Source organism: Coregonus clupeaformis, chromosome 27 (assembly GCF_020615455.1).
Source record: "Coregonus clupeaformis isolate EN_2021a chromosome 27, ASM2061545v1, whole genome shotgun sequence".
In the NCBI taxonomy this organism is placed as follows: Eukaryota; Metazoa; Chordata; class Actinopteri; order Salmoniformes; family Salmonidae; genus Coregonus; species Coregonus clupeaformis.
In genome coordinates, this window is record NC_059218.1 from 24012264 (window position 1) to 24039007 (window position 26744).

A 26744-nucleotide genomic window follows, 5' to 3' on the forward strand; every position below is an offset into this window, starting at 1 on the left:
ATTGAAAATGAAGTAGACATATCTAATTTACATTAGTATTCACACCCTGGGTCGAAACATGTTAGAATACCCTTTGGCAGCGATTACAACTGTGACTCTTTCTTGGTAAGTCTCAGAGCTTTGCACACCTGGATTGTACAATATTTGCACATTCTTTTTATTATTTAAAACATTCTTTAAGCTCTGTCAAGTTGGTTGTTGATCATTGCTAGACAGCCATTTTCAAATCTTGCCATAGATTTTGTAGGAGATTTAAATAAAAACTGTAACTAGGCCACTCAGGAACATTCAATATCATCTTGGTAAGCAACTCTAGTGTATATTTGGCTTTGTGTTTTAGGTTATTGTCTTGCTGAAAGGTGAATTTGACTCCTAGTGTCTGTTGGAAAGCAGACAACCAGGTTTTCCTCTAGGATTTTGCCTGTGCCCAGCTTTATTCAGTTTATTTTTATCCTAACAAAACTGCCTAGTCCTTGCCAATGACAAGCATACCCATAACATGATACAGCCACCACCATGCTTGAAAATATGAAGAGTGGTACTCAGTGATGTGTTGTTGGATTTGCCCCAAACATAACGCTTTGTATTCAGGACATAACGTTTATTTCTTTGCCAAATTGTTTGCAGTTTTACTTTAGTACCTTGTTACAAACACGATGCATGTTGTGGAATATTTGTATTCTGTACAGGCTTCTTTCTTTTCACTCTGTCATTTAGGTTCATTTTCTGGAGTAACTACAATGTTGTTGATCCATCCGTTTTCTCCTATCACAGCCATTAAACTATGTAACTGTTTTTAAGTCATCATTGGCCTCATGGTGAAATCCCTGAGTGTTTTCCTTCCTGTCTGGCAACTGAGTTTGGAAGGACGCCTGTATCTTTGTAGTGACTGGGTGTACTGATGCACTAGGGTGTATTGATCAAAGTGTCACTAATAACTTTACCATGCTCAAAGTGATATTCAATTTCTGCTTTTTTTTACTTTTACCCATCTACCAATAGGTGTGCTTCTTTGCGAGGCATTGGAAAAGCTCCCTGGTCTTTGTGGTTGAATTTGTGTTTGAAATTCACTGGGGACCTTACAGATAATTGTATGTGTGGGGTACAGAGATATAATAATATAATAATATGCCATATAGCAGACGCTTTTATCCAAAGCGACTTACAGTCATGTGTGCATACATTTTTACGTATGGGTGGTCCCGGGGATCGAACCCACTACCCTGGCGTTACAAGTGCCATGCTCTACCAATTGAGCTACAGAGGATGAGGTAGTCATAAAAAATTATTGCACCCAGTGACTTGTTAAGCACATTTTTACTCCTGTACTTATTTAGGCTTGCCATAACAAAGGGGTTGAATACTTATTGACTCAAGACATTTTAGCTTTTCTTTTTTTATTAATTTATAACAATTTTGAAAACATAATTCCACTGACATTATGGGGTATTGTGTGTAGCGAGTGACAACAAAAAATCTCAATTTAATCCATTTTAAATTCAGGCTGTAACACAACAAAATGTGGAAAAAGTAAAGGTGTGTGAATACATATATATATTTTCTTACCCCCTTTTTCTCCCCAATTTCAATCTTGTCTCATAGCTGCAAGTTCCCAACGGGTTCGGGAGAGGCGAAGGTTGAGTCATGCGTCCTCCGAAACATGACCCGCCAAACCGCGCTTCTTAACACCCTCCCGCTTAACCCGGAAGCCAGCCGCACCAATGTGTCGGAGGAAACACCGTTCAACTGAAGTCAGCCTGCAGGCACCCGGCCCACCACAAGGAGTCGCTAGAACATGATGAGCCAAGTAAAGCCTCCCGGCCAAACCCTCCCCTAACCCGGGCCAATTGTGCGCCGCCCTACAGGACTCCCGGTCACGGCCGGTTGTGACACAGCCTGGGATCGAACCCAGGTCTGTAGTGACGCCTCAAGCACTGCAATGCAGTGCCTTGGACAGCTCCGCCACTCGGGAGGCGGGTGTGAATACTTTCTGAAGGCACTGTAGTCCCTCCATTTCAAATCAAATCAAATGTTATTTGCCACATGCGCCGAATACAACAGGTGTAGACATTACAGTGAAATGCTTACTTACAAGCCCATAACCAACAATGCAGTTTAAGAAAATAAACTTGTGGCTGTGCTTCCCTTTGTAGTCTGTAATAGTTTTCAAGCCCTGCCACATCCAACGAGCGTCAGAGCCGGTGTAGTACGATTCAATCTTAGTCCTGTATTGACTCTTTGCCTGTTTGATGCAATGTGAGTAAGAGTTAGACCAGACAACAAAGGAGAACTGTCTAAACCAAGATAAAGGGGCCTCCCAATTTAGGGAGGAGAGAAACTGTTAGACTTTTTGAGGAGTATGCAGGATATTGTGAGGATGCGATAACTGAAGTTTGCCACCTGGCCGAGCAAGGAGTAGGAAAACATAAGAACAGTGTGTGACCTAATGGTCAGGAGAGCAGAGGAAAATATGAGCTGAACCGAAGTGTATGTGTGCTTACAAGATGTGTATAGTGGAAAAATACAGGCCGCCGGGGGGGGGGGCAGGATTTTTCGTACGACTTATGTGTATAAAAGGATTGTACCACCATTTTGTTTTAGAATTCTCAATGAATAAATATCTCTGACTATGCAGACCGAGACTTTGTCCGTTACTTAAATCCCAAAAGACTTACAATCTTTTGGGAGACGCACAGAGACACTGAAATAGTTTGTTAAATAATTCACATAACAGCTTGGTCCTTCTGAGCCGGACTCCAATACCTGCTTCTGTCATTCCAGGTAACTCTGAAAACCGTCGACGGGCGAATGATACATTCGTAAATAGAAAGTCCTGCCCTTTGACATTAAGGGTTAAGACAGGCCAGAGGACACCTGATTAATGACAGAGACGGTGACGGAATCCAAACCTACAGTGGGGAAAAAAAGTATTTAGTCAGCCACCAATTGTGCAAATTCTCCCACTTAAAATGATGAGAGAGTGTAATTTTCATTATAGGTACACGTCAACTATGACAGACAAATTGAGAAAAAAAATCCTGAAAATCACATTATAGGATTTTTAATGAATTTATTTGCAAATTATGGTGGAAAATAAGTATTTGGTCACCTACAAACAAGCAAGATTTCTGGCTCTCACAGACCTGTAACTTCTTCTTTAAGAGGCTCCTCTGTCCTCCACTCGTTACCTGTATTAATGGCACCTGTTTGAACTTGTTATCAGTATAAAAGACACCTGTCCACAACCTCAAACAGTCACACTCCAAACTCCACTATGGCCAAGACCAAAGAGCTGTCAAAGGACACCAGAAACGAAATTGTAGACCTGCACCAGGCTGGGAAGACTGAATCTGCAATAGGTAAGCAGCTTGGTTTGAAGAAATCAACTGTGGGAGCAATTATTAGGAAATGGAAGACATACAAGACCACTGATAATCTCCCTCGATCTGGGGCTCCACGCAAGATCTCACCCCGTGGGGTCAAAATGATCACAAGAACGGTGAGCAAAAATCCCAGAACCACACGGGGGGACCTAGTGAATGACCTGCAGAGAGCTGGGACCAAAGTAACAAAGCCTACCATCAGTAACACACTACGCCGCCAGGGACTCAAATCCTGCAGTGCCAGACGTGTCCCCCTGCTTAAGCCAGTACATGTCCAGGCCCGTCTGAAGTTTGCTAGAGTGCATTTGGATGATCCAGAAGAGGATTGGGAGAATGTCATATGGTCAGATGAAACCAAAATATAACTTTTTGGTAAAAACTCAACTCGTCGTGTTTGGAGGACAAAGAATGCTGAGTTGCATCCAAAGAACACCATACCTACTGTGAAGCATGGGGGTGGAAACATCATGCTTTGGGGCTGTTTTTCTGCAAAGGGACCAGGACGACTGATCCGTGTAAAGGAAATAATTAATGGGGCCATGTATCGTGAGATTTTGAGTGAAAACCTCCTTCCATCAGCAAGGGCATTGAAGATGAAACGTGGCTGGGTCTTTCAGCATGACAATGATCCCAAACACACCGCCCGGGCAACGAAGGAGTGGCTTCGTAAGAAGCATTTCAAGGTCCTGGAGTGGCCTAGCCAGTCTCCAGATCTCAACCCCATAGAAACTCTTTGGAGGGAGTTGAAAGTCTGTGTTGCCCAGCGACAGCCCCAAAACATCACTGCTCTAGAGGAGATCTGCATGGAGGAATGGGCCAAAATACCAGCAACAGTGTGTGAAAACCTTGTGAAGACTTACAGAAAACGTTTCACCTGTGTCATTGCCAACAAAGGGTATATAACAAAGTATTGAGAAACTTTTGTTATTGACCAAATACTTATTTTCCACCATCATTTGCAAATCAATTCATTAAAAATCCTACAATGTGATTTTCTGGATTTATTTTTCTCATTTTGCCTGTCATAGTTGACGTGTACCTATGATGAAAATTACAGGCCTCTCTCATCTTTTTAAGTGGGAGAACATGCACAATTGGTGGCTGACTAAATACTTTTTTTCCCCACTGTACATTGAATCTCGGCTGCAAGGATAAGGTCAGTAGTCTTTATTCATTAATTGGGGCAGTCTGGGATTGCTCAGGGTGGATCCGTAACGATTCACGGTAATAGGCCATTACCAAAATAAACTACCCTGTATTCAGAGAACTTGGGGTTAAAGAAATACAGGGAAGAGAAGGGATTTTTGAGTAAATTTGGACGGTTAAGATCACTAGAGGAGGGAGAACCCATTCCTGTTGTATGAGACTGTCAGGAATGATCAAGATTACATTGTGGGGATGAATTCCTCCATAGAGTATGAGATAATTCTGGGGGACTAGTCAAGACTACATATACAGGAAGGGGTGGTTCCAGGTGGTTGTATAGAAAAGAGGGAGAACCCATTCCTGTTGTATGGGGCTATCAGGAATTATCAAGATTACATTGTGGGGATAAATTCCTCCGTAGAGTAGGATATAATTCTGGGGGACTAGTACCTATACAGGAAGGGGTGATTCCAATTGTTGTGTGAAACTGTTTTAAATAACTTGTTATATAGAAGAGGTGGCTAAGGGATTTTTAACAGTACCAACCATGGGGGGCAAATCCTCACAAGAGGTCCCAGAATTTACTGGGGACGGGAAATACATGGAAATGCGAGACAAACGAAATGTGTATTATGGACATATTTGGAGAAAGAAATATGGCTTTACTGGGCGACTTGATGTAATTAAACTGGAAACCACGATTAAACAAATGCATGTAAATTGTGATACTGATCTAAAGAAACAGAAAAGAGAGGGCTTAGAAACAGCCAGGGTGTGGCTAGTAGAAGCTAGAAAGCGGGAAGAAGGCAGGAAGAAAAGAGAAGTGAGTGAGAGTGAAAGAGAAGTGAAGGTCGAGGTCTCAGTGCCTCCCCCAGAGCAGAGGGCAGGAAGGTTATATCTAGTCCTGGCAGAACAGGCTTGGAAAGGGAACCCAGATGATGGGGTTGTTGTGTATAGAAGAAGAGTAGGACAGATCCCCGCACCTCCCCCGTCATATGACGGCAAAGCCGGACTGTTGAAGGAGGAAGGAGCAGGGGGAGGGTTACTCAGAAAACTTAGAGAAAGAAGGGAGAATAATAGACAGGACCGAGTAAGAAAAGAACAGAAGGGAGCAGAGTTTTTAATAGCCACACTAGGCGAGATAGCGGGTAAGGGTAGAAACCCAGGAAAGAGTGAAGGCTACAACGGGGGGAATAAGTGCTTTAACTGTAACAAGGGGGGTCATTTTGCAAGAGAGTGTAAGGCACCTTGTACTTACTGTAATAAGACAGGGCATCAATCCCGACACTGCAGAAACATAGGAAAAAGCAGACAAGGGGAAGAAAAAAAAAGAATAGGAGGGATATGAGAAATCTTGTTGGAGAAAAAGGTCACGTGTACGGGGTTGAGCATATGACGTCAACACATTGTATTTCGGTCAAGCTTCAAGGGAGTAATTAGATTTGAGAAATGTTGAATTGCATTGTTTAAGCAAGAATAGTATTAAATTCATGCTTTCTAGTTATGTGTATGCAAATATGTTATTCGTTTTTGGTGGTGTGTGGATAGAATTTACTAATGCCAGGATTTAGTAAACGAAGCAGAGAGATGTAGTGAGAGCAGTGGAAGGGATACCCCACCCTAAGACGGGGGTACACCAGTTCAGAAGAGATATGGAGGGGCTGACCGCCAGCTTTAAGCTGAATACAGGGGAACTAGACTGAGAGATGTGTTCAATGCAAACAGTGGATTTATTAAACAATAGGTTTATATTTTAAAAACATCAATACAACAGGTTGCGATTATTAAATTAAGAAAGGGGTTATAGGTTTATATTAGAAGGTGTAGTGAACTTAATGAAACATGGTATTATATAGTGTCTTCCAGGATTGATGGAAGTCTCCTATAGCATTATGTTAAGGGGATGCCTGGGATAAAATATAATGTCTTACTTACACAGAGTATGTGATTGTATTGGCTAATTAATGAAATATGACATTTACAGGGGCGACAGGAACAATAGAAGGGGAGACAGATTTTCCTATGGTGTTGATCAAATAATTGATAATGGATTATTTGAGATGAGATCACATGGAGCAGATTTAGGGGTTCAATAATCATTGTGAGATTTAAAGAGGATATGATCTGAAGGGTAATCAATTAAACATAATCATTGTATACTCGAGGAATTTTGAGTGGTTTTATGGATTAGTTATGAGGAATTAGATTGATACAAACGATTATTGATGAGTTAGGACTGGGGATATCTGTATCATGTTTTGTGTGTACTTACCATCTTTAGATTACTGATGGTAATTGAAGGTTAACAAAATGAATAATTTATCTTCCAGGAGAAAGAGATTCGCTTATCTCATTGGAATGTTGCCCAGTGATAGGGGGAGCAGTTTAATGGAGTTAGGCAGTATTTAGGTCGTAAAAGTGAGCTACCAAATTAAGTGGGGCCTGGCTATATTTGGTTGTTGTTTTTCAATTGGGTTTTTCAAATAAAAAACAACACACCTAGTATGATGTGTATAAAGGGTTGTTATTTTGATTTTAGGGGGTTTTCAACAGGTCAAAGGTGATAAGTCTTAAAGGAGCACACACAGTGAATTTTATGGAGTTTTTCGGTTTTGACTGAGTTTAGGGTATATATGATTTCTTATGAGAATAAATGTCATGAGGACTTAATGAACACTTGGGATAAGTAACATTTATGAAATATTTAGAATGATGGTAATGTTTAGTATACTATGAGATGGAACAGTTCATTGAATGATTTCAATTGCCTCTGAACTCTGTTTTGACTTTCTGGTGTTAATTAATAATCCAAACTGGTAATTTAAGGCATGAGAGGAGGACTTTAAGATAGTTTATTTTACCAAGTTGAGGGTAATTTATAATACTGTGAAAAGTGTGAAGATTATAATTTGGTAATAATATATATGATTTGAACCATAAAATAACAGAAGAGAGAGAGAGCTTTCCCTGAATGAGGGATACCTGTTGCTAGTCAATTGTACTAATCTTGGATTACTTTTACGGGATAGAAGTAAGTTGAGGTATTATCAAATGTTGTCATTTAAATTTCATTTTTATTATGCTTTAATAAACAACAAGTTGGTATTTGAAACTAAATTAATGCAATGAGCTGCAGTAATCAGAGGAAGGCACAATCTAATGCGAAACAGCTATTACCTAGATCATTTATTTAGTAATGAGATCAGGAAGATAGGAGCAATAAAGAAGCAAGGGACAGTCTCAAAAATAAATAAGGGATGGCAATTGGATGATAAATTACCAATATTACCTAAGTGATTGTTTAGGTAGGTGGTAATATTGACACATGGGCAGTGACATGTGTCAAAAGGAGGGATGGATGGTAGAGCAGATTAGACAACACTTTATGGATGGTAGAGCAGATTAGACAACACTTTGTTGCATATGGGATTACTAATTATTTAAAAAAAACTTTTGTTCAAGATGTGTTATCTGTGCTCAAATAATCACCAGGGCAGACAAAGGGCACCTCAGGGTAAGTATCCTCCGGCTAAGTACCCTTTCCAGCAATTGGAAATGGATTTTATAGAGTTATCACGGAGTGAAGGGAAGAAATTTAGAGTAACCCCAGATATAGATGGGTTATCCCCCTTTGAGAAAGTGTTTGGAAGACCTTACAGAATGCCACAGTTGGCAGGACCAGAACAGGCAGACATAGAACTAGAGAATACACTAGCAGAACACATGAGAAAATTGTTCGTTAACCATACACGTATGTCTAAGAATTTGTGTCCTACAGGAGAATTAAAGGAGAAGGTGATTCATAGTATATAACCTGGAGACTGGGTGTGGATCCAATCGTTGAGGAAAAAGGATTGAAAGTAGTCACGCTGGGAGGGACCATACCAAGTCCTATTGGTAACTGCCTTCGCTATAAGAATAGTTGAGAGAGCCACTTGGGTCCACGTTACCCACTGCAAAAAGGTAGGCCCACATACCAACACCGTTGAACACACACAGAGTTAAAGAGAAGAACTGAACCACTAGGGTTAGGGGGTAAACTCTGTTAACGAAGAAACCCTACCCCGATCTTTCATCACTGTGTTTATAGAGGTGTGGGTATGGGGAAGCACCAGGCAGGTGGGTCAGGGACAGGATTGGGATGGCGGTTTTTGGGATTTTGGGGGACTCTGAGCTGCATCATCATGTTAACCATATTATGGATTAATCCAGGTCAACCTAAACAGGGAAATGATGCACTGATTCGATCTCATAGAAATACTGAAACCAAGAAAGACTACTGGGGGAATGATTATTTTAATAGTTAAAGTCAGTTTAGGACAAGATGGGGGATTCAAGATACCATTCGACTTCTCCCATGAAGAGATAGGAGGTTTTGGGGGCTTTGGTAAGAAGGGGGCGGTGTCACGATCGTCTAAGGAAGCGGACCAAGGCGCAGCGTGTTGAGCGAACATGTTGACTTTATTATATTAAAGCAACCACGAAACAACAAAACAAAATGACGATAGTGAAGTCCAACAGTGACAATGACTGAACATGGAACAAAAACCCACAAACACAAGGTGAAAACACACAGTTTAAATATGGCTCCCAATCAGAGATAACGAGCCGACAGCTGACACTCGTTACCTCCGATTGGGAGTCATATGACAAACAAGAACAACCAAAACCAAGCACACCCAAATACCCAACATAACCAAACCAAACCCAACAAAACGAATACACCCTGGCTCAATTACAAAGTCCCGGAGCCAGAGTGTGACATAACCCCCCCCTTAAGGTGCGAACTCCGGGCGCACCAGCATAAAGTCTAGGGGAGGGTCTGGGAGGGCGTCTGTCCACGGTGGCGGCTCTGGCACAGGTCGTGGTCCCCACCCCACCATAGTCACTACCCGCTTACGTAGCCTCCTCCCAATGACCACCCTCCAATTTAACCCCACTGGATTAAGGGGCAGCACCGGACTAAGAGGCAGCACCGGACTAAGGGGCAGCACCGGACTAAGGGGCAGCACCGGACTAAGGGGCAGCACCAGGATAAGGGGCAGCACCGGACTAAGGGGCAGCACCGGACTGAATGGCGGATCCTGGCTGGCTGGCTCTGGCGGATCCTGGCTGGCTGGCGGATCCTGGCTGGACGGCTCTGGCGGATCCTGGCTGGACGGCTCATGGCTGGCTGACGGATCTGGCTGCTCATGGCTGGCTGACGGATCTGGCTGCTCATGGCTGGCTGGACGGATCTGGCTGCTCGCGGCTGGCTGACGGATCTGGCTGCTCGCGGCTGGCTGACGGATCTGGCTGCTCATGGCTGGCTGACGGATCTGGCTGCTCGTGGCTGGCTGACGGATCTGGCTGCTCATGGCTGGCGGAAGGCTCTGGCTGATCCTGTCTGGCGGAAGGCTCTGGCTGATCCTGTCTGGCGGAAGGCTCTGGCTGATCCTGTCTGGCGGAAGGCTCTGGCTGATCCTGTCTGGCGGAAAGCTCTGGCTGATCCTGTCTGGCGGAAGGCTCTGGCTGATCCTGTCTGGCGGAAGGCTCTGGCTGCTCCTGTCTGGCGGAAGGCTTCGGCTGCTCCTGTCTGGCGGAAGGCTCTAGCGGCTCCTGTCTGGCGGAAGGCTCTAGCGGCTCCGGTCTAGCGGACGGCTCTGAAGGCTCATGGCAGACGGGGCGGCTTTGCAGGCTCAGTACAGACGGGCGGCTTATGCAGCGCTTGGCAGACGGGCAGTTCAGGCGCCGTTGGGCAGACGGGCAGTTCAGGCGCCCGTTGGGCAGACGGGCAGTTCAGGCGCCCGTTGGGCAGACGGGCAGTTCAGGCGCCGTTGGGCAGACGGCAGACTCTGGCCGGCTGAGACGCACTGGTGGCCGGATGCGTGGTGCCGGAACTGGAGGTACCGGGCTGAGGACACGCATCTCAGGGCTAGTGCGGGAGCAGGAACAGGACGCACAGGACTCTGGGGACACACAGGAGGCTTGGTGCGTGGTGTAGGCACTGGTGGTACTGGGCTGGAGCGGGGAGGTGGCGCCGGAAATACCGGACCGTGCAGGCTTACTGGCTCCCTTGAGCACTGAGCCTGCCCAACCTTACCTGGTTGTATGCTCCCCGTCGCCCGACCAGTACGGGGAGGTGGAATAACCCGCACCGGGCTATGTAGGCGAACCGGGGACACCATGCGTAAGGCTGGTGCCATGTAAGCCGGCCCGAGGAGACGCACTGGTGGCCGGATGCGTGGGGCCGGCTTCATGACATCCGGCTCAACGCTCAATCTAGCCCGGCCGATACGTGGAGCTGGAATGTACCGAACCGGGCTATGCACGCGTACAGGAGACACCATGCGCTCTACTGCGTAACACGGTGTCTGCCCGTACTCTCGCTCTCCACGGTAAGTACAGGGAGTAGGCGCAGGTCTCCTACCTGACTTCGCCACACTCCCTTTAAGCCCCCCCCCAAGACATTTTTGGGTAGTTCTCTCGGGCTTCCAGTCTTGCCTCCGTGCTGCCTCCTCATATCGCCTCCTCTCGGCTTTAGCTGCCTCCAGCTCTTCACGAGGACGGCGATATTCTCCCGGTTGTGCCCAAGGACCCTTTCCATCCAGTATCTCCTCCCATGTCCATGAATCCTTTTCGTCCATGAATCCTGTGATGTGGGCTGTTCTTGCCGCTTGGTCTTGTGTTAGCATTTATAAAGCAACCAACCACGATAGTGAATCCACAACAATAATGAACAAAAACCCACAAACACAAGGTGAAAACACACAGTTTAAATATGGCTCCCAATCAGAGATAACGAGCCGACAGCTGACACTCGTTACCTCCGATTGGGAGTCATATGACAAACAAGAACAACCAAAACCAAGCACACCCAAATACCCAACATAACCAAACCAAACCCAACAAAACGAATACACCCTGGCTCAATTACAAAGTCCCGGAGCCAGAGTGTGACAGGCGGGTACTAGAAAGTTAGGTCCTAGAAGGTATGGTAAATACATTTGCACTGGGGAACGCTCATGTCCTTGGGCAAGGGTGTTTAAACATACCTGGGGAACATACTATGAGAATGGAATGGACGCAGTACACTGATGGGGAATTAAACAAACCCATGATAAATGTAAAACGGAACTGGTGATAACGGTAAAGTCAATTATGCAAGATGACATAGCAAGGAACTATTGGGCCTGTGTTGATGACTTCGGGGCAAATATATGTTTGAGGTTCATTTTTCAGGAGAGAAATGAATCTTCCACCCCCGAGACAGCATAGCAGGTAGATCTAATGTTATCACCAGAGGTACCAAAAAACTAGTCTAATACCCTTTGGAAGGCCCTCAGAAGGAATCCTAAATAGCACTAAACCACCAAGGGTAGAATATTTTCTCTTGCAGGAAATGAACCAAAGAGAAGTAGAAGGAATTTCAAATGAGAACTTCTGGGTAAGGTGGATTTTTCGTATGACTTATGTGTATAAAAGGGTTGTACCACCATTTTGTTTTAGAATTCTCAATGAATAAATATCTCTGACTATGCAGACCGGGACTCTGTCCGTTACTTAAATCCCAAAAGACTTACAACCTTTTGGGAGACGCACACACTGAAAAAGTTTGTTAAATAATTCACATAACACCCCCGTCAGACTCTCTCCTCCTCAGTCACAGTTTCTCCTACCTCCGTTATGTGACGACACACTTAATTTATGTCAGTTCACTCAATGTAACATATAGCTAAGGGAATACACTGTGTCACGTGAGTCAGGCTGAAGATGCGAGTCCTTTCAGCAAGAGTAGGAAAGTCATGCATCCCATTATGAGGTTAGTCTCCCTAGGCAGACGGGTTGCTTCCGACAATGTTAACAATATTCCAGCATACACGTCTGCACAAAGATCGGCGTCAGTTGGTCTCAGCCAGAGTCAGAGGAAATGGACGTGGAGGAAATTGGGTTTTCTTAAGTCACTGACTTATCCGCTTGTTGCCCTAGCGTAAACATCCCCACTGGACATGATTTCTTTTTTATTGTATTTTTTTTTAGCCCCCTTTTCTCCCCAAATTTCGATTTTGTCTCAACGCTTCTGTCATGTTTCTGAGGGGATTATTTTTTATGAGCACAATTCCCGCCCTAATTTTAAGCCCTGTCTACCTAAACTCGTGATTTTTTAGGTAACCTGCCTAAATCACTATCGCACTGTAGCACTCACATCTGTAATTATAAAGTGTTTTGAAAGGCTGGTCATGACACACATCAACACTATCATCCCAAACACCCAGGACCCACTCCAATTCGCATACCACACCCAACAGATGACGCAATCTCAATTGCACTTCACACTGCCCTCTCCCACCTGGACAAGAGGGAAAATAACTATGTGAGAATGCTGTTCATAGACTACAGCTCAGTGTTCAACACCATAGTCCCCTCAAAACTGATCACCAATCTGGGGTCCCTGGGACTGAGCACCTCCCTCTGCAACTGTATCCTGGACTTCCTGATGGGTCGGCCAAGGTGGTGATGGTAGGCAACAACACCTCCCCCATGCTGACCCTCAACACGGGGGATTATCAGGGGTGTGTGCTTAGTCTCCTCCTGTACTCCCTGTTCACCCACGACTGCGTGGCCATGCACGACTCCAACACCATCATCAAGTTCGCTAACGACACGACGGTGGTAGGCTTGATCACCGACGCCGATGAGTCAGCCAATGGGGAGGTCAAAGACTTAGCAGTGTTGTGCCAGGACCACAGCCTCTGTCAATATCAGCAAGAGAAAGGAGTTGTTTGTGGACTATAGAAGAAAGAGGGGAGAGCACGCCCCCATCCTACGATCCACATCACTAAGAACTTAACATGGTCCACCCACACCCGCACAGTCTTGAAGAGGGCACGACAGCGCCTCTTCCCGCTCAGAAGGCTGAAAAGATTTGACATGGGCCCTTGGTTCTACAGCTGCAACATCGAGAGCATCTAGACTGGCTGTATCACCGCTTGGTATGGCAAATGCACCGCCCTCGACCGCAAAGCGCTACAGAGGGTGGTGCGGAAGCCCAGTACATAACTGGGGCCGAGCTCCCTGCCATCCAGGACCTCTATATTAGGCGGTGTCAGAGGAAGGCCAGAAAAATTACCAAAGACTCCAGCCACCCAAGCTATAGACTGTTCACTCTGCTACCGTACAACAAACAGTACCGGAGCATCAGCGAGACAGCTTCTACCTCCAAGCCATTAGATTGCTAAATAGCCATAAGAATGCAAAATAGTTCACTAAATGGTTATCCAGACTATCTTGTACTGACTCTATGCACACTCACTCACACACAATACACTCTCACACAAAACCCACCAGTGGTGATTTTAGCATGTAAATCTTTGTGGGACAAACAAAAAAAGAGTGGAATGCATGCCAGCAAAGCCACAACACAACACTAAACAATACATTAATTGCACAATAATGGTGAGAAACGGTGCCCACAAACTGTTAGGGCCTACATAAAGCTGTCCCAACAGCAGAGTCCCAACAGCAGTCCCAACACCTTACCACAGCTACACCTGGCTATCAGCGGAGCCTTGTATGGCAGCGAAACAGTTAATTCAGCCTAATTTACTGCCTTAAAAAAAACATAGCTGATATGGCTGACTTGCTTCAACAAATGTGGTTTCTACTGACAATTGAGATGTACATACTATGGCATAAGGGGACGACAAGCAGATAAGAGGCAATCCGTAATGTCGATGAAGACATTAATGAGCAAGCTAGGACGGACGTAGTCAATATAACTATTTGTTCAGCACTTTGTTCAGCGGTCCTTCGTTGTGGGCAAATGTTGTCATCAAAGAAAGAGAAAGAGGCCAGATTTACAATTCCGAATTGGATGACCTTTCAAAACGTATATTCCCAGTCGGAGCTCGTTTTTTCCCGACTTCCCAGTTGCAATGTTTCCTTCCAAACCACTCATTGTTGAATTTACGATTTCCAACTTGTTGTGTAATGTTTATGTCCAATGGCCGATGAGCACCGATAAGTTTTATCTATAATTTCTCTTACTTTTATCTTCATATGACAAGGATTAAAAAGGATTGTCGACTTGATTCATGATGATGACTGCTAGCTAAGATTTTGAAAGTAAGATGTTGACATGATCAGTCCAATCAAAGCTACTGTACATATAACTTGATTTTTTTTGTTGTTGCTAAAAATGTGCGGCTCAAAACAGGTGGGGACCTGCCCTGAATGACGGGTCGCCACATTCATATACACTTCATAAGCACACAAACGCATACCGACACAACACATACACTTACCCTGCCTTCATGTAAATATCTACCTCAAATATCTCGCACCCCTTCACATTGATCTGGTACTGGTACTCCCTGTATTTAGCTCCATTCTTTTGTATTTTATTATTCTTGTTGTTTTCCCCGTTGTATTTCGCGTATGTGACAAATACAATTTTAATTGCATCCCCTAATCAGCTATTTAAAGATGCGCTATGCAGAAATCGCTCCGCCATTTCCTGGTTGCTAAAATCCTAATAGTTTGCCTAATTTCAGTTTATATGGCAAAACAAGCAACTATAGTGTAGAGAATTATTGTAACATCTAAACTGCTGTGAAATATATTTTCCATAACCAAAAATATTGTATTTTCAGCTGTTCGAAGCTGGTACAAAACCGAAAGTAAAAATGCATAAACAAAACGTAAGAACGGAAAGCATAGAAATAGCGCACATAGAACAGATATACCGCTTCTTAGACTTGCTTTCAATGAAAATGACAGATCTATAACACACATTTCTGTGTGAATTTGGTCGGGTCGCCCAAAAAGTTACATATTGCAGCTTTAATCCTATGAAACTACAGCTATAGCCTACTTCTTTTTTTCTTTTTTCTTTTACTTCACAAAGAAGTTGTTACTTGCCACGCTTTTGGGCGTTTGCAGAACATCATTATCATCACGTTCCCTAACGGAAATATGCAAATATTTCATTTAACACGCCAATAGCATCTCGTTAGCTCGTGCTTGGATCTGCGGTTGCCCACCTCCTTCCTTGTTCTGCCCACTATGCTTCATTTGCTCACATTGAAAAAGACACGATTAACTATATTGGGTTAGTTATAAATATGTTTGCAATTATGTTGCCCTCTGCTGGTTGCCTCTGAACCTCAGTCAAAACAAAAGTACTAGTGATATTATGACATTGATCATTCATTGCCATAATTTTGCACCCACAGCAGATTGGTCAAAAGTGAAACAGAGTAATCAGCGTGAATGCATGGGAAACGGCTTTAAAACCTCTTAAGGATCGGACCCTTTTTTTTTTTTTTCAATTTTCGCCTAAAATGACATACCCTAATCTAACTGCCTGTAGCTCAGGACCTGAAGCAAAGATATGCATATTCTTGATACCATTTGAAAGGAAACACTTTGACGTTTGTGGAAATGTGAAATTAATGTAGGAGAGTATAACACATTAGATATGGTAAAAGATAATAAAAACAAAAAAACATGTTTTTGTTTTTTTTGTTCCATCATCTTTGAAATGCAAGAGAAAGGCCACAATATAATGTTGCAGTTTAGGCGCAATTTAGATTTTGATCACTAGATGAAGCATTGCAATACTATACTATTTTGTTCAAGTCTGCCAAAATGTGCCGAATTGGTCAATTGATACATTTTCTATTGGTCAATTAATACATAACTATAGAGAACATACAAAAAGGATATGGTAATACAAAATGTAAATTTACACACTCCCAGGAATGTCATACATGATGGATCATTAGCTTATACACTAACTTTCACACATCTAGATGGCCAGGCAGGGTTGGTGTGGAGCCAGAGACAGCAGGGGTTCAAACTGTAGAACCCAGTTCCTACATTTGAATACAAAAATTGATTTTATCAAACAAAACTATGCTACATTTGATCTCTGGGACAAATCAGAGCAAGATTACTGAATGTAAGTACATTATTTACCTTCAGAGGTGAATGTATCAAACCAGTTGCCATGATACGTTTTTTGTTGTTGTACACTCTCCTCAAACAATAGCATGGCCTTTTTTCACTGTAATAGCTACTGTAAATTGGACAGTGCAGTTAGATTAACAATAATTTAAGATTTCTGCCCATATAAGACATGTATATGTTCTGGAAAGTTTGCTGTTACTTACAACAGTCATGCTAATCACATCAGCGCACGTTAGCTCAACCACCCGTATACCGGACACCGATCCAGTAGAGTTTAACCCAAATTGAGCAGAAAGACTATACTTTTGACACCATTGATGGAAGAAAAACACTACAATGCCCCCTGCTGTTCATTTTTAGATTGTGTTGTCTGAATTGCGTCTGGCATTTAATTCAATTTCTTTCCACTGAGGGATGGATGGAAAGCGGGATGTGAGTTCATACTCACTCAATAGAGGCATACATTGCATATCAGACAATCAAAAATATTTTAATACATTTGACAGGTAGCACACTGAGCAACTTCTGGATCAACCAGTCCCGCACACAGGGGTCTCTCTAGGTAGAAAACGTTCACTTCACTTAAGTTATCAAAATGTATTATCAGATCATAACAGTACAATAAATATAAATAGCATACTTCAAAACTTAAATGAAGAGTTTGGGACACACTTCACTACAAATGCATCACTGACACATTAGGACTACTGTATAATTTGCTCAACAGACACATACAGAAATATATACAGAAGCAGTACTTCAGATAAACAAAGAATACATTATAAATATAGTTCTCATCAAAGAAGAACTGACTGCATACCTCATCTATGCAGACAGACATAAGAGCCTAATTTTGGCCAATTTGATTACATTAAAATACATTGTGAAGCTTTGATAGTATTCTATTCTATTAGAATTATGTACAAATATGAGTAATTCAGTAAGATTTTATTAGCAGGTATAATGCATTATTACTTGTTATAAGAATTAATAGGCCCTTAAAATGTTATGTTATCAACTCATATGATATGGCTTATGAAAGTGTTATCTGTAATTCTATATCAATGGCAATACAGACGGTTACTTCAGATGTCAGTGCAGTATGGTGATACTGCGGTCAGCCACGGCGAACGCAGGCAGCAGCGGGCTACTGAAGGCATGTCTGACAGAGTGCAACACGGCACTGGAGTCTGGGTCATAAAATACCAGGGTCTGACTGGGCCAGTCCAGGAGCAGCCCTAGACTCTTGGGCTTGTGGATCACGTGCAGGGGTGTGTTCTTCCCCGCATGGCAGAAGGAGAAGTCCCAGTCATATTTGGAGATCACCCAAGACTGGGCGTTGTAGCCCAGGCGTGAGTCGTTGCCCGAGCCCTTGCGCCCCATGCTGGCGTAGCATACCCCCATCTTGAAGGCCCCGCTCTCACCCATGTCCATCACCCAGCTGTGGGTGCCGGAGGAGATTGCCAGGGTGCCCAGCGCATTGGGCCAGCTGTCGAAGCGCGCCGGGTCGTAGGGCGGGGACTGGCGTGACCTCTTAGGCAGGAAGGTCAGAGTGCAAAGGTCTTCTGAGAGGGACAGTAGGGAGCTGACGGTGCGCTCGTCAAATGTCAGATGTGCTGAACCATAAGCTAAAGGGGGAGAGGGAAGAGAAGAGTGTATTGTTATTCATCATTAATTAAGCACTTATGCTTTGTTAATAACATAGTAATAGTGTCTGAACAACTGGCAATAATGCATAACTACAACTATTTGGAACAACTGTACCCTGAACAAATCAAGGTTGGCCTAACCTTTATCATGGAGATAAAGATAAAAGCATTAGTACTAGTTACCAGTTGGCCCCAGCAGTATGGCGCTGGCCCATAGGCCCCTCATGAGTTTGCTGTCACAGCAGCCTGCATTCAGGTTGAGCTGGTCAGTGTCATAAGGCTCACCCACCCCCTCTGCATCCTCAACCCTGATTGACACACACAAGAGACAGCTCATGTGAATCTGGCTAATGATTGCTTCAGTGGGTGAACTATTGAACTATGTATTCTTACTACTTGCAAAAAAGACTAAAAATTGATTAAAACCATGTTTACCTCTCAGCTATTTCTTGGCCAAAGGTCTGAAAACACAGGACACAGAGTCAACAATAATTTCTGACAATGAAATTGATCTTAATTACATCATCATCATCATAATTATCAGGGTTATTGCTAGGGTTAGGGTTGAGCCAAGGTGTGGACATGAAGCTAGGGTTAGGGTTATGGTTAGGGTTGATCATGATCATCATCATCGTTTGCACCGTCCCATTCAGTCTTGTCGACCCTCTCCCTATCCATTCTTCTTCTTTCCACCTCTGTACTCTCCAACTTCCCCCCCTCTGTCCCCTTCCCTGTGCCCATAATCTTTCCCCTACTCACCGCCAGCTGTATGTCCGGTGTGTTTGTGAGAGTGTGCACCAGGAATGTGCGTGTCTGTGTGAGCATAGCCAGGGCCTGGCCCCAGTGTGCTCTCTGGGTGAGGAGGCACTGCTCCACCCTCTCCTCCTCCCTTTGCACTGCTTCTAGCAGCAGCTGCTCCTCCTCCTCCACAGCCTCCCTCACCACACTGACCTGTGCCACAACTCGCTCCCGAGCCCTGCTCGCCTCCACCTGCATGGGCACACAGCAGAGGGGGTATGAGTCACAGCAAAAAGACATATGATGGAATCCATTACATATCTGTGTGTAGAGCTTGTGAATCCAAGGCTGTGTGTAGTGTGAGCACATAAGGGACTGAGTGTGTGTCACAGAGCCTGTGTGCTCACCTGCAGTGTCAGCTCTTTGGCAGTCAGGGTCTTGTTAATAAAGCGCTCGATGCGCTGGGCCTGCAGCTGCATTTTCTCACACACGTCAACCAGCTGGTTCTGTTCAGGATAACACACACACACACACAGTGACTGGCACGAAGAAGAGTAGTGTTGGACTTGAAAACCACAGTTGATCAGGTACATTTTCGAAGGCAGGTGCCATTATTCTGATAGGCCTATTCCTGTAGTGTCATACTGCCATCACCAACATGTCATTGTGTATCATGAAATAATAATAATTTGGAAGAGCACTGATGACAATTTATGCTGCTTATATGGACAATATTTTTGTTAAGGCTTTCCGTATCTTCCCAACAGCTTGAAAATCCTGTCTCCTCACATTCCATGAGACATCAACTGGGGAAACTCCTCAGTGTGGTGTCGGAAAAGTGTGGCACACCCTACACACCCACCAGGCATGCGAAAAAACACTTTCCTAACACAAACCAGCTCGGCCTTTGTACTGTAGTACCTCAGGTGACCTAAGGTAAAGTCAAGTTTGCCTGTTCCATTCCAACTCCTAACTGTAGGTAAACAGTATCCCGGCCCCAAGCCCCATTCACTGTGACAAAGGTCCATATGAAGCACAAGCAGCAGCTTGTAACTGCTCAAAAATGAGTTGGTATTATTGAGCCTATAGATGGTATATTCTAATATAGTGGTATACAAGTGGTCCTCTGTAGCTCAGCTGGTAGAGCACGGCGCTTGTAACGCCAAGGTAGTGGGTTCGATCCCCGGGACCACCCATACACAAAAAAAAAATGTATGCACGCATGACTGTAAGTCGCTTTGGATAAAAGCGTCTGCTAAATGGCATATTATATTATTATTAAGAACAGGAAAAGTCGGGGCACTCACCCTGACTGCTGTCACTCTGCTGGCCAGGGGTGTCACCTTGTGTCCCTGGCAGGATCCCATTATGGCGCAGTGCGAGCATATGAGTTTCTGCTCTGAGCAGCAGAACCAGTCCAGGTCGGATTCATGTTCCACACAAAGTTCCGATTCACCGGAAAATATACCAGATTCTGAGTCGGAGGTTGTCACCGCTGATGTAGCAGCAACCTTTCCAGACAACCCGGAGACGTCTTTAGCTGAGTGAATTTCATTCTGGAGTACATTCAACGCGGAGAAAATGGGCTGTTGTAAATCCATATTCAAGTTTCCCGAACTTTCTGTAACTTCCACTTCAGTGTCCGGGTCGTCCTGTAAAGAGGACACAGGTGTTAAATTACATGATTCTGGCTCCGCACTCATGACACGTTAAATAGTGAAATGGCTCACAAGAGTAATAGCAATAAAACGTGGCAGGTGGTTTCAGTATCACTATCTACCGCACCTATAACACAGGTGTATCAAGGTATGAACACGGAAGTAACACCGACACTAGAGGTCAGAGCTGAAAAGCAAGTTTAGCAACTGCAGCAACAGGGCCGTTTCAATGATAACGTTTTTTGTTCCGGTGCATTTGTTATAGGCTACCATTGTTTTTACCTCCTTTACCTGTAAGATGACACAGTGTTTCCATATTGTCATTTGACCTCATAACATCTTCAATCATCAATTACCCTCTCTAGTCTAATTATATGCTAAATGTATTATAGTTTAGTATAGGCTAAATAGTCCAACCAAAGTTGGGGCAATATATTTGACTACAGGATTTTAAAATGTAGGCTACATTTAGCCTCTAGGCTATGCTGAAATATAGCCTATAGGCCTACATGCCAATGATGCCAATTTCTTTTGAGACATATGCACATGACTGATGACTGATGATATTTTGTAACGTAAATTGCCTATTGTAAATCCACTTGTGCAAACCCCACAGTAAATGTGTAGGCTAGGTGTATATGCAGTGCATTCGGAAAGTATTCAGACCCCTTCCCGTTTTCCACATTGTTACCTTACAGCCTTATTCTAAAATTGATTAAATAATTTTTTCTCTCATCAACCTACACACAATACCCCATAATGACGAAGACAAAACAGGTTTTTATACATTTTTGCTAATTTATTACAAATAAAAAACAGAAATACCTTATTTACATAAGTATTCAGACCCTTTGCAATGAGACTCGCAATTGAGCTCAGGTGCATCCTTTCCTTTGATCATCCTTGAGATGTTTCTACAACTTGATTGGAGTTCACCTGTGGTAAATTCAATTGATTGGACATGATTTGGAAAGGCACACACCTGTCTATATAAGGTCCTACAGTTGACAGTGCATGTCAGAGCAAAAACTACGCCATGAGGTCGAAGGAATTGTCAGTAGAGTTCTGAGACACGATTGTGTCGAGGCACAGATCTGGGAAAGGGTACCAAAAAATGTCTGCAGCATTGAAGGTCCCAAAGAACACAGTGGCCCCCATCATTCTTAAATGGAAGAAGTTTGGAACCACCAAGACTCTTCCTAGAGCTGGCCGCCCGGCCAAACTGAGCAATCGGGGGAGAAGGGCCTTGGTCAGGGAGGTGACCAAGAACCTGATGGTCACTCTGACAGAGCTCCAGAGTTCCTCTGTGGAGATGGGAGAACCTTCCAGAAGGACAACCATCACTGTAGCACTCCACCAATCAGGCCTTTATGATAGAGTGGTGGTGGCAGCTTCATGCTGTGGGGATGTTTTCAGAGGCAGGGACTGGGAGACTAGTCAGGATTGAGGGAAAGATGAACGGAGCAAAGTACAGAGAGAGATCCTTGATGAAAACCTGCTCCAGAGCGCTCAGGACCTCAGACTGGGGCGAAGGTTCACTTTCCAACAGGACAACGACCCTAAGCACATAGCCAAGACAACGCAGGAGTGGCTTCGGGACAAGTCTCTGAATGTCCTTGAGTGGCCCAGTCAGAGCCCGGACTTGAACCCGATCGAACATCTCTAGAGAGACCTGAAAATAGCTGTGCAGTGACACTCCCCATCCAACCTGACAGAGCTTGAGAGGATCTGCAGAGAAGAATGGGAAAAACTCCCCAAATACAGGTGTGCCAAGCTTGTAGCGTCACACCCAAGAAGACTCTAGGCTGTAATCGCTGCCAAAGGTGCTTCAACAAAGTACTGAGTAAAGGGTCTGAATACTTATGTAAATGTTATATTTCCGTTTATTTCATATTTTTTATGTGCAAAAAAAAAAGCTACTAAAATATTTTAACATGTAGCATAGCCCAAGGGAAAGACTGGCGGTGGTTAGACAAAATAGGATAAAAACAACTTGATAAATAATCAAATCAAAGTTTATTGGTCGTGTACACAGATTTGCAGATCTTATCGCAGGTGCAGCGAAATGCTTGTGTTTCTATCTCCTATCCAACGTATCTCTTCTCTATATCATTTATTCTGGCTCCGAGTGGCGCAGTGGTCTAAGGCACTGCATCGCAGTGCTAGCTGTGCCACTAGAGATCCTGGTTCGAGTCCAGGCTCTGTCGCAGCGGCTCTGTCGCAGCGGCACACAATTGGTCCAGCGTCATCCAAGGTAGGGGAGGGTTTGACCGGCAGGGATGTGGGTTTGTTTCCCACGGGGGGCCAGTATGAAAAAAACAACAAAAACATGTATGCATTCACTGACTGTAAGTCGCTCTGGATAAGGGCGTCTGCTAAATGACTAAAATGTTAAATTTATACCCTGATGAAGACTGTCGAAACGTTGGTTATTAGGTTATTCAATTATTGCATCTGAGTTCCTAGAGTGTGCAGCTCTCCTTTTCTTTTTCATGTGTTTCTATCTCCAACAGTGCAGTAATACCTAGCAATATAAAAATATAAACAATACTATCATTATCCAGAACAATTTATTCATAAATATCAGAACGAGCAATGTCAGACACACACCTACTCATTCAAGGGTATTTCTTTATTTTTACTATTTTCTACATTGTAGAATAATAGTGAAGACATCAAAACTATGAAATAACACATATGGAATCATGTAGGAACCATTTTTTTTTTAAACAAATCAAAATATATTTTATATTTGAGATTATTCAAAGTAGCCACCCTTTGCCTTGATGACAGCTTTGCACACTCTTGGCATTCTCTCAACCAGCTTCATGAGGTAGTCACCTGGAATGCATTTCAATTAACAGGTGTACCTTGTTAAAAGTTCATTTGTAGAATGTATTTCCTTCTTAATGCGTTTGAGCCAATCAGTTATGTTGTGACAAGGTGGGGGGGGTACAGAAGATAGCCCTATTTGGTAAAAGACCAAGTCCATATTATGGCAAGAACAGCTCAAATAAGCAAAGGGAAACGACAGTCCATCATTACTTTAGGACATGAAGGTCAGTCAATCCGGAAAATTTCAAGAACTTTTAAAGATTCTTCAAGTGCAGTCACAAAAACCCAGGGGTGGAAAAAGTACTAAATTGTCATCCTTGAGTAAAAGTAAAGATACCTTAATAGAAAAGGACTCAAGTAAAAGTGAAAGTCACCCAGTAAAATACTACTTGAGTAAAAGTCTAAAAGTATTTGGTTTTAAATATACTTAAGTATCAAAAGTAAATGGAATTGCTCAAATGCACTTAAGTATCAAAAGTAAAAGTAAAACTATAAATCATTTCAACTTCCTTATATTAAGCAAACCAGATGGCACATTTTTTTATTTTTTTTTATTGACAGATAGCCAGGGGCACACTCCAACAATTAAGACATAATTTACAAACTAAGCATTTTTGTTTAGTGAGTCCGCCAGATCAGAGGCAGTAGGGACGACCAGGGATGTTCTCTTGATAAGTGTGTGAATTTGACCATTTTCCTGTCAAAATGTAATGAGTACTTTTGGGTGTCAAGGAAAATGTATGGAGTAAAAAGTACATTAATTTCTTTAGGAGTGTAGTGAAGTAAAAGTAAAAGTAGCCAAAAATATAAATAGTTAAATAAAGTAAAGATCCCCCAAAAAACTACTTAAGTAGTACTTTAAAGTATTTTTACTAAAGTACTTTACACCACTGCAAAAACCATCAAGCACTAGGATGAAACTGGCTCTCATGAGGACCGCCACAGGAAAGGAAGACCAAGAGTTACCTCTGCTGCAGAGGATAAGTTATTTCGAGTTAACTGCACCTCAGATTGCAGCCCAAATAAATGCTTCACAGAGTTCAAGTAACAGACACATCTCAACATCAACTGTTCAGAGGAGACAGCGTGAATCAGGCCTTCATGGTCGAAATGCTGCAAAAAAAAACACTACTAAAAGACACCAATAAGAAGAAGAGACTTGCTTGGGCCAAGAAACACGAGCAATGGACATTAGACCGGTGGAATCTGTCCTTTGGTCTGATGAGTCCAAAACCACTGTGTCTTTGTGAGATGCCGAGTAGGTGAACGGATGATCTACGCATGTGTGGTTTCCACCGTGAAGCATGGAGGAGGAGGTGTGATGGTGTGGGGGTGCTTTGCTGGTGACACTGTCTGTGATTTATTTAGAATTCAAGGCACACTTAACCAGCATGGCTACCACAGCATTCTGCAGTGATACGCCATCCCATCTGGTTTGCGCTTAGTGGGACTATGATTTGTTTTTCAACAGGACAATGACCCAAAAGACACCTCCAGGCTGTGTAAGGGCTATTTGACCAAGGAGAGTGATGGAGTGCTGCATCAGATGACCTGGCATCCACAATCACCCGATCTCAACCCAATTGAGATGGTTTGGTATGAGTTGGACCGCACAGTGAAGGAAAAGCAGCCAACAAGTGCTCAGCATATGTGGGAACTCCTTCAAGACTGTTGGAAAAGCATTCCTCATGAAGCTGGTTGAGAGAATGGCAAGAGTGTGCAAAGCTGTCGTCAAGGCAAAGGGTGGCTACTTTGAAGAATCTGAAATCTAAAATATATTTTGATTTGTTTAACACTTTTTTGTTTACTACTTGATTCTATATGTGTTATTTCATAGTTTTGATGTCTTCACTATTATTCTACAATGTAGAAAATAGTAAAAATAAAGAAAAATCCTTGAATGAGTAGGTGTGTCTAAACGTTTGACTGGTACTATATAGGCTACATATAATGGTACAGTATGTAAAAACAGTATGGACAGTATAGGAATATAAAAGGTGTGTACAGCAGAAGTTATATAGGACGAGCCATGACTAGAATACAGTATATACATGTAAAGTGGGTAAAACAGTTAAATATTATTAAAGTGACCAGTGTTCAATGACTAGAATACAGCACATCATTTATAAAGCATCACACACAGAATAGGAAGCATGGACAGTGTGTTTGATAAAGCAAAAAGCTGCCCTACCAACACTGACTATGATTAATATATCGATTAAATAACGTATTTTAATGTAGGCCAATTTGTTTTTCATTTTGAAGAAGAAAACATAATATGCAGCCTAATAGACTATTTCTCCCAGACAGGCAGTTGAGGGACAATAACCTGTCTGGTGGACTAAATAACGCAAAGTGAAATCTACTCTGATTCTGAATCTAATATCTACTCAAAATCTATTGTGAATCTAACAGTGATTAAAATCACATAGGATCACAGGGGCCATCCAAGGTTTGTTCCATGGGCTACTCCTGCCTGGCACCCAGAATCAGTCTGATCTCGTTTTTTCAGAGTTCCCAGTTGTCTTTAACACCCCAGTACACAGGAAGAAGCAATAGAGCCCCACAGTGGAGGTGTCATAATACCCATAAAACCTAGCGGTCAAACAGGGAAATGGTTCCAATTGTTCTTTCCATAGGGAATTTTTGAAAACACTTCAAATAAGGGCTGTGTTTTGTGTAGGCTTACCCTGGCATGACATTTTGATAACCATGTAAATCTCTCTCTGACAAGGTGACTTTTATTCATATATTCGGCTCTATTTACTCTCAGATTCGAAAATGCTAATTAGCATCAAAGTAGACATCATGCAAGACTACAAATCCCTGCACGTCATCTCTAGCTAAAACCTTTGCTAACAGGTCAACTGTGTGAACTTGCACAAGACAGGAAACAGAATTGTCAATTTAAAGAAATGTAGCCAATTTATTAATGACTAAATTTAGCTAACAGTTAATCCAGAGATTCTTACCTTTGCCTCGATTCGGTAGTCTCGTACAGATCATCATGGCATTTAGTTCATTTTTGGGGGTAAATACAGATGAATATATTGACAAAAGTCACCTTGTCCTAGAGAGATTTACACGGTTATCAAAACGTCACGCCAGGGAAACCTACATGAAACACAGCCCTTATTTGAAATGTTTCTAAAATCCCCTATGGGAATAAAAATATGGTGTAAAAACAATTGGAACCATTTCCTTGTTTGACCGCTAGGTTTGATGGGTATTAAGACTCACTGTGGTCCTCTATGGAAATGTGATGGTCAGTGCTATTCGGGATCCTTAGGATTGTAATGTTAACTGGCATGGTTAAGGTAAGGGTTAATGTTAAGTAAGAATTATGGTTAAGGTTAAAGTTAGGGTTTATGGGAGGGACGTCCCAA

The 26744-nt window shown here is 43.1% G+C and overlaps 1 protein-coding gene across 1 annotated transcript; it reads right to left on the bottom strand.

Moving 5' to 3' along the window:
• Positions 1–16949: 16949 nt before the first annotated feature.
• Positions 16950–20666, bottom strand: LOC121541162 (B box and SPRY domain-containing protein-like). The gene is made up of 6 exons (XM_041850140.2): positions 20173–20666; positions 19273–19371; positions 18887–19117; positions 18563–18588; positions 18311–18435; positions 16950–18106 (listed from the first exon to the last, which is right to left on the bottom strand). Exons 1-6 carry the CDS (start codon positions 20566–20568, stop codon positions 17571–17573), a joined length of 1413 nt encoding a protein of 470 aa, XP_041706074.1. The 5' UTR covers positions 20569–20666; the 3' UTR covers positions 16950–17570.
• Positions 20667–26744: the final 6078 nt, after the last annotated feature.

Bases quoted from the DNA above. Each gene is read 5' to 3' on its own strand.
- LOC121541162 (XM_041850140.2), bottom strand. From the start codon at position 20,568: ATGAGTGCGGAGCCAGAATCATGTAATTTAACACCTGTGTCCTCTTTA. The intron at 18,436-18,562 runs GTAAACATGGTT...TGTGTCAATCAG, and splicing joins GGCCAAGAAATAGCTGAGAG to GGTTGAGGATGCAGAGGGGG. The intron at 18,107-18,310 runs GTAACTAGTACT...CTCCCCCTTTAG, and splicing joins CATACTGCTGGGGCCAACTG to CTTATGGTTCAGCACATCTG.